This window comes from Erithacus rubecula (assembly GCF_903797595.1).
Source record: "Erithacus rubecula genome assembly, chromosome: 3".
Lineage (NCBI taxonomy): Eukaryota > Metazoa > Chordata > Aves > Passeriformes > Muscicapidae > Erithacus > Erithacus rubecula.
Window position 1 is genome coordinate 45326626 of NC_136689.1, and position 13325 is coordinate 45339950.

Consider the following 13325-nt stretch of genomic DNA (forward strand, 5'->3'; position numbering starts at 1 on the left):
AATTATTTCTTTCCAAAATCCTGTTGTGGTGCTCTAAATAAGAATTATCAAATATAGTTGAATATTTAAGAAAAAAGTATTCAACTTTATAAAAATGCAAGTGACCAAAATACAGCACTAACATATTACCTTTCACTTTTAAATTCAAAACAAAATTTAAAAAAAAAAACAAACAAAAAACATAAAAGCCACAAACCAACCAAACAAAAACCCAAATAAAATAAACCAAACAAAACAAAAAAGGGAAAAAAACCCCAACAAACAAAAAAAACCAAACCAACCAAAACCAAAAACGCAAAGTATATCAGTCAAAACCACAAAAGAATTACTCATTAATTTTAGGTTTTCAGCAAAGTATGAAAACATTCACAATTTGTCACTGAAGAAAATAAGACTTGTTGACTTATTGATTAGTCCGCCTCTTAAAAGTCATATTGGAAATTAATAAAATTATGAAGAGAACCTGAATTTTCAAATTTCAGGCTCAGCATTTTAAACAAGTTATAGTGACAGGTTTCTTACAATATTTTACAGAACTTATTGGTTTCCTCCTATGCAGTTATAAAACTTGCAGACCACAGCTTCTATTGATTGTTTAAAGCTATCAACTCAAACCAGGCAACATCTGCTTCAAGTAAGGCAGACAAGTGAAGGTCTGGAGACAGATGGACTCCAGTCAACAGGCTACATTTCAACTAACTCAAAGACTAAGAAAGTTGCTGTGTGACAGTATTCTACTGTTCCAATCAGCATTCACTAAACTTCAATGCTAACCACAGTTACCTCAACTACCCAAAATCTCAGGCTACAGCACTACTCACAGACTTACCAAAATTATATAAAAAAACATGCAAGATCATGCCAAATATTACACATGCCATGCAAACACTGATAAATTTAAAAATTTATAACAGCCTGAAGAGATGCAAGATCAATGCCTTTATTTATTTTTGTGCTTCAAAATACAAAGGTTTTTCCTTGTTCTAATGAACTGATCTCAGGCTAGAGGCTGCTTGTATGGTAAAAGCAAACACTTTTAGCCTGGAGACAGAATAGTAAGTGATGTAAATGGTCAGCTTTTAAACTCAAGACTAGAAATATATTGATGCAATAAATGGTGATTCTTGCCTGACAGCAAGAAAAATCTGGCTAAAAGGAAAGTGCTGGTATAGTTGTGAATTCAATGGCTGCCTATACAAAGCAGTCAATTTCTCCAAGTTAGACAAAGAGGCTATTTAAAGGTAAATATGGGCTTACCTGAGTTAGAAGAACAAACTGAGCAAACTGCCAGGGAAGCATGAAAAAGATATTAGAAACACACAGTGCAATCAAGCTTCCTGTATTAATACTCGGAATCCTTGGGAAAAAGAGACAGAATAGGCATCAGTAAGTACAATTACACAGGTGTTTGCATATAATTGAAAAGTACAACAGAAAATGCAGTAAAACAGTGACCTTGGAAGATAGCTAGCAATACTGATCAACTACAAATAACACTGTTTAAGTAAATTTAATATTTTTTTTTCTTGAGTTTCCAAGACAACAGCTCTGATGCTCCATGTTCCTTGACTATTTGATGAGTTACTGACTACGAAACAAGTCTTCTCCCAGCAGTATGCAATACAGCAAGCCAAAGTAAGCCATTTGCAAGTGCTTCACCTTCTTGTGACAGCTTTACAGTCAGGTCACAACCACTCCCATTTCAGCTGAAATTTAACTCCTCTCTCACACATTTCTTCCATATTTACTTTCTGCAACTTTCTGCTAGCAATCCTGAGTGATGTTTCAGGTAAGGAGGCAATGAGTACATGAAACTCGTCTGTAACTGAAACCACAGTCTATTCTCCATGTCCTGAAATAAATGCTACTTAAAATATTTAATCCTATGTTGATTCAAGTTCAATTCCAAAACATGTTGTGCTTCAAATTTCACTAAACTCTAGAGAGCACGTTATCTTTTCCTCATATAAACAAACACAAATTAGTGACAAGCATGAAATATTTTTGCTTCAAACATCAACAACTACAAATCCATATGACCTAACAAAGGAAAATTGGTGGTTATAAATACTAAGTTCAGCTAAATTATAAATACATTGTAAATCTGATACGATAGAGTTGGTGGAAAAGCCCTTAAGTATGAACGGTCATGCTTATTTTCTAAAACAGAGGCAAGACAGTAACAATCACATTGCAAGCCAGAAATAATCATGGAAAAGCAGGGCTAATGAACTCAAGAGCACCCCTGCATTAATGTAATTAGATTGCTCTAAATCGTTGAACTAGTTAATGAAACTAGTTAATCAGTCATAGAAAACTGCAAAAACATACTAGCTTATGGGTGCCTATAGCATCCTCTGTCGCAAAGCACAGGCTTACTCTACGTGCAGCCAACATACCACTCTCCAAGAGGGACAAAACCAATTGATGAAGTACCAGCTTGTTTCTCATGGGAAGGAAGGGACATCAACCAAAAATTTACTTTAGATACGTATTTGCCAACACAGTAATTCTGATTTTTATGTTAATCATGTCTTCAAGTTGCAAAGTTTTTCCTTTTAGTAAGTGAGTAATATGACTGCAGTTCTACTGGTGCAGCGTCTGCAATGTAACAGCCACAGGAAAGTTTCTCTGTTAATGATACCATTGTTACAGCACATGGAGGCAATTAAATAAATATTTAAATAAAGACAAATAAATGTTCTGTGACATTGAATTTTTAAAAAGTATTGTAAAGATCCAGTATAAACTGAAAGGTACCTGAGAATGTAGGTCACAAGCAACATCTGCAACACAAGGAATGGGTACGAGAAACTTTCACGAAGAGGCGGAGTCCACATGACGCGAGTGCACTAAAAATAAGAACTGGGTTAGATGATAACATTCACTGATGTATTTCAATAAAACCACACATTTGTATTTCAAAATTAATGACAATAAAAAACCAAGATATATGGGGTTTTAGTCAGAAAGTTAGAAAAAACAAGCCAGGAAGCAGAAAAGAGGAAGTAAAAGGAAGTAGCTTTGACACTTCAAGCCTAACATACACTGTGTAATTAAAATAGATCATTGCTCTTCCAAAATGAAATGTGGCAAATAGAAAATATTCAGGAAAAAAGCAGGACAGCAGCTACTTGTCCCTGATTCTGCTGATATTATCAACTATTCCAGGTAAATCGTTCTCAAATTCATGCAGTGACTTGCCACACTGAGACTGTGTGGGGAGATAATCTGAAGGATAAACCAATATATTCTCATAAAGCTAGAGTTCCTTTGGTTACAAGCACTTCAAATTTCTATTAGTAATAGCACATTAAGTATAAAATCAGAAACTGCCCTCCAAAACAGGCCAGTACACTAAATTAATGAAATTATGTTCATACAGAGCCTATACTACTTATACATAACTTATGTATTCCACTCTTTAATCCTAATAAAGCAAAACGTAATACAGTGAAGTTAACTGAATAGTTTTTTTCATTAATTTCTTAATTAATGGGGTTCATGACAAATAAATAATGGCTTCATGGCAAATGCCTCAGCTACGACTCTTGTCTCCGATGTTTATATTCAGCTCTTTATAAAGTGCTTGCACTGATCATAGAAAAAGAACAAATACAACTTTACAGGAGTACTTTGACATATAAAAAACTGTTTCAAATTTGCTATCAAGAGATTTGCATTAAATATTAAAAGTTGATTCTTTACAACTCCAGGAGAAAAATATAATTCATCTTAACATGGACCATAATGAATCTATGAAAAGCTTGTAGGATACTGTTGCCAGGATGCTCCTTCTCCTTTGCTTCCTTTTTAAAATATCGTTTTACCACAGAAGTCACTAAAATCAACATGTAACTCCTTGGTTATTGTCTTGCTATTTCCCAAGTATGTTAAATTAATAGTGTAAAGTAGAAGCAAAGTACAGAAACTCATCACATGAATCACAGCCCCTACAGTCTAGAACACTCTTTGTAAAAGCTGCACTAATTATTAAAACCTTTCATAAATACATGTGTTACTGTGCTGTCCTCAGCTGACTGCACAGATGAGTGCATTTTTTTTAATAAGCAATAAATATAATCTAATTAATGTAATCTGATTATTCTAAAGCAGTGTAGTAATTTTGAATATTTCTCAAGACTAGAGCAACATTTGGTTTACCAAATCTTATGATATTGGAGAAGGTAAGAGGAAAAAGATGAGCATATACAATCATAAAGAGGAAGCATTATATTACAAGTGGATTGACTAACGTGGGCTATGCTATATTTGGAATGAAACACTAAACTCAAGCATCTGTGGATGATTTATCAATGCTGTAAGCTCACTCTGCTGCAGGTAGAAATATCAGATTTGCCTAAGTTTGAAATCATTGAAATCATCTGAAATCAAAACACAGTAGCACAGCACAAACAAAAACATACAGCCTTAGGTCACTAGCTCAAAGCCAGAGAGCATTTTTACATACATTTTTATATAACATTAGAGCTGAGACACCAAGGCTTGCAGATCAGGCTTACTCTTCTAGCTATGTTCTATTCTTCCCAAATAGGAAAGGAAATTTTTAGCAGCTGGTCTAGCTCGACTGCACACACTGTCGACCCACGCAAGATTATCTGCACATAATCACAAGCATACTGAAGAGCTGGGCATTTCTTTCATACACACAGGTACACCCACAGTATGGGATTCAACAGAGACCCAGTGAAGAGAGGCTTCCTGTGCACCTGTAACTATAGCTACTACCATAACTATATACACAAAAATATCAAATAAGTCTGAGTTACTTCACTCAACTATGGTCGGAACACAAAGTGCCAGCTGAGATCCAATGCTGCACCTCTGCAAGTATTTCCTACTATTCTCCAGAAAACCACAGAGTTGAGCCTGAATCAGGGTTGCCTTCCTTAAGCCCTACATAAGCCCAGACTACATGTGTGTAAAGCTGTGCAGAATCTGATTTCACACCATTCTCCAAAATATAGTGTCTGTGCTTTTTCCCCAAGTCAAGTCATTAACAGAGAGGAACTCTCCTACAGTCACCTATGGATAGAACAGCACTGTACCACAGTGAAATAAACATTTTTTTCTGCTACCACTACCTTGAAGTTTTCAACACATCTCTTTCTGAAGTTACACCTTCACAGACTCAGCAAAACAGTGCCTATTCTATTAGTATTCACTAGCAAAGGATGAAACATCATTTCACTTCAGGATGCCATTATGAACAGAAATCCACATAAAATACTCTATTTACACTTGCAAAGCACAAAAAAAGTTCAGCAACTCTAATGTTTACCTGTTCTCAACCTGGCAGTTCAATATCTATGGGTGACAAGGTTTTAACATGCTTAAATTCTTAAATTCTTTAAACATCCCCCGTGCATGTAGGATATTTAAAGAAAAGACATTTCAAATGAAGCTTGAAAATAAAATAGCTATTTCATCACACACAAGATTTTTGTTTTACAAGAAAACTGTCAAAGCTTACTGTGAATGGAAGCATCTCTAATTCTGTTATGTACAATACATGTTCTTACAACTCACCGTTCTCTACGAAGTTCAGCTCAGTAAAATAAAAAAAACATAACATAAATTCAACCGTAAACTAAATTATAAGGCAGTTAGTTTCCATTTAGATCTTTACAAATTTCCATTCATAAAATGTGCACTAAAAAAAACAAAAAACAAAAAAAACAAAACAGGCCAAGGGAATCAAAATGAAAGCTATGAATTTTCTTACAAAATACGAAACAATGACATGAGCAGCATTAACTGGTAAAACCAGGAGATGCTTTAAGTGACAGTTTCTTATTTTCTTCTTTCCTGCAATGCAGCTTACTTGAATTTAGCATTGGAATCCTTTATAGACACACATTATTTCTAAATTCTGTGTATCCTGAGTATAGTATATAAGTAATGCAAAGCTTTATTTGCACTTTTCTTTGTATTGATGAATTTCCAGTAAAATATATAGTAATTTAAAGAAGCTTCCGAAGCTTACTCATACATTACCTGTAGCCCAGTTATGTGTGGTATGGGCACAAAAATAGAATATTCTGATGTTTTGAAACTTAAAGTCATTGTGCTATTAAGTTTCAATCTCAGGACCAATTTACAATATATTTCTTTTCTGATTTTTTATTTTAAGCACTAAAGTGACGTTGGACTGTGCTATATATTTTCCAGTCACAGTCTATTTTGCTTTCAATTGTCTTTATTTATTTTAATTGAAGTTATTTAAATTCAATTTCAAATAATTTAGCAACATCACTACATTTAATGAAATGAGAATTAGCTTAAACTTCAGTAATAATTTTTTAAAAAGGAGTGGTGGGAGAGGGAAACCTACCTCTCCATGATTGAAAAAGAAGCATAACACAGTAACAAGGCCTCCTAGACGACTCCCACTGTGAAAAGAAGAAAAATAGGTAAAACCAAATCTTATAATGGTCAATGTTGCTTAAAAAATGTGAAGAAGCACTTGTGTGCAGGCAAGTTTATTGCGGGAAAGGGAGGAAAGCTTTTAAGCATCAAGGGAAGGCAATCAACAGAGTACATAAAATATTAAAATACTAGTTAATCAGACAGTGTTTATTTCACAGCAAACCAGTCCTTCATACATCATCTCTTTCACAGAACACCAATTTTAATGTTAACAACTTGGAAAACAGTTATTCCACTGCTCACAAATTTTGGTTTAGATCATTACATCTGATGCTTTTAAAAACCAGACAATACAAATGCAATACTTTGCTAAGATGTTGAGCAGTAAATTTCAGAATCCACATGCTCAATCATCCAAACAAGAAACTTTGGTCTGGATCTAAAGATTGATCTAGGATAATCAAATCAAACACATTCAAAAAACATACTTAAAAATTAAGTCATTATATAGTCAATGCAAGATACAATTTAATTTTTATGTGAAATACTGCAATGTTAACATGAGAAAGCTTTTCAATCCTTTGACTTAAGTATTCTTTTACATGTCCATATAAATCAAATTCACCACTGAATAAAAAGCAAAAGTAAACCCAAAGATATTACTTAGATTTTTCCCATTTCAAAAGAGCAATAGATAAGGCTCCTATTTGTTTGAACAGATTTGTAATTACTCAAGTTATGTGATAAAGCAAAGAGCATTTTTGCATACACAAGTTCACTACTACTCTGAATGACAGATGATTCCATTTTTAGTACTGAACACAAGCAGCAGTAAGATCTTGAGATTCCTTAAAAAAACCCCAAACCAAACAAAAACAACAAAAAAATCAAATCCGCCCCAAAAAAAAGCCAACCAAAAAACTCCTTCACATCCTCTCAGATCCTTCATGCATTTGCTAAGTCAAGTCAAAGCAGAAGTCACAAGTCAAACAAAATGAGTTGGTTCTGGGTACAAAATCTGAGGATTAAAGATACTGAGTGCCAAAACAATCTCCATGTATTGTGCATTCTTGCACATAAAATTCAATCTTACATCCCAAAAATTCGAAAGGCTTCAATACTAAAATGCAAAATGACAAAAAGAAGGTGCTTAATATTAAAAATGTTATCCCTAGAAAAAAACTCCAAAATTAGCCAAAAAATAGCCCAAACCACAAACAAAATTCAAGGTCTATGCTTTCTGAAGAAACTGAGAAATAAAGAGCTCACTGATTTTTCAATGACATTCGTATATATTCTGTATAACTCCCTTAAGAGAATATTACAAGTTAATGACACAAATATTCAAAGTTTATCTACTTCCTCAAAGCATACACTAGGCAACTTCCTGTTTTTACTGACAGTGTGTGCCCTGGGCTATTCCTTATTTGAACTATCAGCACATGCTTGAGAGATAAAAAGAAGAAAACCCGTGACAATGAAGCCAGAAAATTAATGAGGGGGAAAACTAATCACATCTCTCAGAGGAAAATATAGCTGCCTTTCACTTTTTGGCAAAACCAACACATGAAAACAGACGTAAACAGAAAACATATTTCCACTTCTGCTTTTCTACTGAATGTGGAATCTACTTTTGTATGAAAGTGCATTACAGTTCCTGAAATATAAGGACAGATGCTGAAAACACAAATTTAGAGAAAAAGGGAAGTGCAAATAATTTGTCCAAAGGAAAGCATTATGTCAAAAAATATTTTGCCTTCTCAGTTAAGTTTAAATGGAACTACATGTAAATATGACTTGAAGCAAAGCACTGGGAAAATCCCAATCTTGGTTAAAAGTGCACCATCACTCAACTTGCCTTTAAAAATTATTTACAGTGATAATTTTGAGAGCAGATGTATGTCAAAAGCTATTTAAAACACCTACAGCATCTAGTTTTATCTACGAGGTGGTATCAATGAGATAGATACCACCTAATGACATTTTCCACATTTTTTTCAGCATCATCATTATTTTAAGCAAAAAGATTCTCTACTTCAGTAATTTTTAGTGACAATATAGATGTAAAAAAAAGCATCACTGCTGTACAAACAAATAAAAATATTTTTATGGGATATTGATTATGTTCACTTTTTCAATTTTTATAAAAAAACTGACAGCTTATACCAACTAAATAACCTAGTCTCCGCTGACTTACCTGAGGTATGTACCATATATGAAGAACAGTGACATCATGAATCCATTCAATAGAAAAATCACAGCGACGTAAAAGGAAGCAGGGTCTCCCAACCCTAAGAAAAACCAGTTAATATGTTGTCAAATATAGAGGGCCATATTGATTATAAAGAACCATACAATTAGTATACTATCGTAATATATCTTTATTATATATAAACTATCAGTATAGTATCTCAGTGTATCCACAGAAAGAGACAATTTAAAAAAAAGTAGATATCATAATGACTATTGTGAAGATTCAATCAGGAGACCACTGCTTTGCAAAAAACCGTAACATTGACATAACCAGACATAACACTGGGGCAGTCAGTGACAGAATAATCCAAGAGGGATGCAATAACTGCAGAGAAAAAACTGTGAGGTTCAGAAGGTAGAATATTTTAATATGCTAAGAATATTCTCTAGACTACATTTTGACTTCACAGAGCTTTTTAGAACAGGTTTGTTAACCCTACTCTCACTTCCTATCTCTTGCAGGAGTAAATCCATCTTTAAACATATCATACACAAGTCTCTCTGCTTTCTTGTTTCATTATAAGCCAAGGTATTTTTCAGTAATGCAAATCTGTCAATTTATTCATTTACAGACACTTTTGTGGTTCACTCTTCTGCAGTTATTCTATTTCTTTAAACCCTCCTGGCTCTAATAATTCCCACAATAAAGCATTAAAAGCCTTTTTCATGAAAATGAATGGCAGCAAAACTTCATAGTTTCATATGCAGAACTGATTATTCCCCACAGCTGAAAATACAGCAAGACAGTTTTCTAAAGTAAGATGATGATATGCTCACCAAACATCCTGAATAGCTGGTGCTTCTGTTGGTTTTGTTTTTAAGAAAAACAGGAATGAAAGGTTGCACACTGTTTATTGCTTCTTACAAAATTAGAAAAAGCTTTCTAATTCAAGCTCCAAAGTTCTTACAGACTTTGTGCAAAGGAAAGATACTACCCTGTCATCACACAAAGGCATTCTAAATGATAATATGAAAAAAATTCACAAACTATCATCGATTATTCAGCTTGAACTGACTGTAGAGCACCTCAAAAGCACTTCTTTGTAAGGTATTTTAATACTTATTTGACAAGCCAATATTTCAAACATCGGGGGAAAAAAAAGTGGCAGAGTCCTTGCTTTGGTGTTAAAATCAAGGTATAAGGTTGAAATTCTTATGCTGAATAGTAGTTCATAAGAGGAGGAGGATTTTTCTCAGCAGCATCACTAAGTAAGGTTTCTCTAAAAAATCTCCAAACTTTAGGGAGGAAATTTTGAACTGTAAGAACTTAGAATGCATTTGGGATCCTTCCGAAGTTACAAAAAAAATGTACAGTAGGTTTCCAATCACATTTAAAACATCTTATTCTTTGTAAAAATCCAACATTATGAAGGCTCAGACCATAACTGTGAAGTTTTGAAGTCCAGGATGGGAATTCAATCTAGGCAAGAGGACTTATCTAATAAACAAAACCCACATTTTTCACCCTTGGTAACACAGGAATATTTATTATTTTTGAAATGCATAAAGCCACAATTGTATGCTTCCAAGGAGAAACCATGATAAACCAGCATTTACCTTCACAGCTTTCAACAGGACTAAGCCCTTTTCCTCTGTTTACAGTCCAACATGTCTTTGTAGGTACACCAAGGAAATCCATAACAGTGGTATATATGCGGTACCAGCTCGCAAGGACCACCTAGAGGAAAACAGGATTAGAAGTTTCTGCCCAGAGTAACCTCTCATGACAGCTGGCCCTCATCCAGAATAATTTTCAAACTCAGAATTTATTTTAGCCACTTAGCACTTTTGATGACAATTTCCTACAGGCATTTAACAGACCAAGAGTTAATTAATACACTAAAATATGCCTATTGATATTTAGATGCTTTATAAGAGAAATCATTCCATGCATTAACCTGTTATATTCAGAAAAAAAATCCCTACATATTGTCTGGAAGGTCCCCCATTTGAGTATTTTCATTTATCAGATAATAAAATCACACGTGTTGTTGACAGAGGGCAGTTGGCCAAATTTAACCCATTCAAGCCAATTAATTTTTTCCACCTCACAAGCATATTAGCAGACCAAATCTTCAGGACTTTTAGTCTGTTAAATTTTGACTGGTTCATTTTAAGTATGTATTACAAAGGACTTCCAGATGCAATGCAAGAGAGCATTTCCATTTTCCATCCAAAGGTTGTTCTTATAACAATTCAAATCTCAACATGTTACACAGAAAACACCAGTACTTTACATACAGCAAAAATGACACCTCACCTCACAGCAAAGTCATTAGTTAATAACATTACTAAGCTACTCTGTCAGGATGTAGCTGACTTTATAGAGTTCATAAATGAGTAATGTGGCCATTCCAGTAGAGCTGCTTTCAAAGTTATAACCCAGGGGTTCCCAGACTTACAATATGTTTCACCACTGCAGTATTAACTGCCTCTGCCCTGTGTCACAGAGAACATACATAAGAAAGATAATTCTCTCTTCTCATTCCCCATACAATTAATAAAACTCTTTAAGTCACTTCAAGAAGAGCAACAAACAACCCGTTTGAGAATGTGAAGGAGTAAATCCTCCTGGAAACCACTTTCAAATATACAAAGGACAAAAAAGTGATTTGAAGGAATCAGCATGGATTTACCAAGTTGAAATCACACCTGTCTGGCTTTATAACCTTCTGGGATGACTGTCTTGATAGATAAAGAGCTGTGGATATTTTTTTAATCTGGTGTCAATCTGTCCTACATATTAAGACTAGATAATGGCACAAGGGAACATCCTCAGCAAGTCTGCAGGATAAACACTGGAAGGAGTGACTGATCCTTGTGCTGCCATTTGGAGACACATCAGGAATCTGAAATTCCTGATGAAATGGGCCTATAGGAATTCTCCCAACAGGGAAACGCAAAGTCCTGTACTGAAGATGAACACCACTGTGCACCAGTAAAGTTGGAAGCTGACCACCTAGAAAGCAGTTTTGCAGAAAAGGACCTGTGAGTCCTGGTGGACAATTTATATTTGAGCCAGTAACAAGCCCTTGATGCAAAAAAGACAAATATATCAGCTGTATGTCACCAGGACAAGAGGGGAGACTCTTCCCCTCTACTCAGCACTGCTAAGACTGTATTTGCAGTGCTGAGCCCAGTTCTGGGCTGCCCAAGACAAGAAGGACATAGAATAAAGATGACTGAGGCAGACTCTTTCGGTTTGTAAGAGATGAGACAAGGAGGACAAATTCAAATACAGGAAATTCCACTTATACACAAGAAAAAAATTTGGGAGTGGTCAAACACTAGCAACCTGTACATAGATAGAGTATATTCAAATAAAAACTGGAGATGACCCTGAGCAACCTGCTCTACCTCACCCTGGTTTGAGCAGTGTTGAGACTAGACAAACTTTAGACAGCCCATCCAACCTAAAGTTTTCTGGGATTCAAAAATTTATTTAGTTTTACAACCAAGGCTCCAACCATCATGGTTCACTTCATCTGTGGCCTTCATACCCTGGCAATGTAAACCCTGTATATTTCAAATATGACTACATCTCCCTAGACCAAGACTCTGTGCCTCAAAATTGTGCCTTACAAAGTACAGTATCCTGAATTCCTGGAAGTTTTGTAAACATCTGTGCCAGACACCTGCCCCATCTCCAGACAGCCATCAATAGGCATGGAGAACCAAATCAGTGTCTTTCTTCTAATCAACCAATTGTGCTTTGTTACGGGTATCTGTATGGCATATTTGCATCATCAGTCCTGTAGCTGACATTACCCAAGCATATTAAACATTCTTGCCAAACCAATGTTTCACAAAAAAAAAAAAAAAAAAAAAAAAAAAAAAAAAAAAAAAAAAAAAAAAAATAAAAAAATCCAATTATTAATTCATCAAGTTACCCATTTAACTTGTTAATGCCACAAGTGCCTGTGTCTGCTGCAGATTTTACAAGTGAAAACTCCCCTAAAAATGCCAGGTACTTAATGTAAAAAAAACCATTTTTTGCCAAAAGCTACTTCACATGAAACAGTTAACATAGGCATAAAAATGGAAGCAAATCAGTAAGCAGTACAGGGCAGTTGGAGCACAGTGATGTCTCTGGAATTTCTACTGCTTTCTATCAAATAAAGCACAGAACCCAGAAAACAGAAGACTAGCTTTCAGACCCAGGAGAGCTCTGTGGACAAGGCCAGTCCTCTGCTGTAAAAGAACATGTAGAAAACTCAAGCACTTTCACTAGCTGCCTTTGAGCATGCACTTTAAAGCCAACTATATGGATCTTTGGAACACCCCTCATTTCAACTCACGTTTTCATTATCAACACCACACACAGAAATATCAACTGTTTCATAACAATGAACATCGAGAGAGCAAACTGAACACATTATCTCTCCACCACAGAAACAAATACATTATCTCTCTGTCCTTTTTCATCGGAAATAAAAACACCACAATTACTAGAACAACCCAACTATGGAGTAAATACTTGTAAAATAACTGTATTTGGATTATAACATTGTACAGCTACAAGGACTACTTTGTTGTTTTCAATAGTTTTTTTACTGCTTATATGTATAATTTACATAAATGATGTATTGATTCCTGCAGACTAATTTTACTTTTTTTTCCTTTTTTAATTTTTTTTTATGCTAGTACTGGCTGTACATGCAAGTGAATTGTTTATCTTAATT

The 13325-nt window shown here is 34.7% G+C and overlaps 1 protein-coding gene across 1 annotated transcript in view; it reads right to left on the reverse strand.

Annotated features, from left to right (window-relative positions):
* DPY19L1 (dpy-19 like C-mannosyltransferase 1) overlaps nucleotides 1-13325 on the reverse strand; it is a 44766-nt gene that overhangs the window by 21787 nt on the left and 9654 nt on the right. Inside the window, exons 6-10 of the mRNA XM_079302623.1 lie at nucleotides 10201-10321; nucleotides 8588-8681; nucleotides 6356-6413; nucleotides 2761-2852; nucleotides 1258-1357 (exon numbers count right to left, since the gene is read on the reverse strand). Of these exons, the coding sequence (XP_079158749.1) occupies nucleotides 1258-1357; nucleotides 2761-2852; nucleotides 6356-6413; nucleotides 8588-8681; nucleotides 10201-10321 (465 nt within the window). The remainder of the gene's footprint in view (nucleotides 1-1257; nucleotides 1358-2760; nucleotides 2853-6355; nucleotides 6414-8587; nucleotides 8682-10200; nucleotides 10322-13325) is intronic.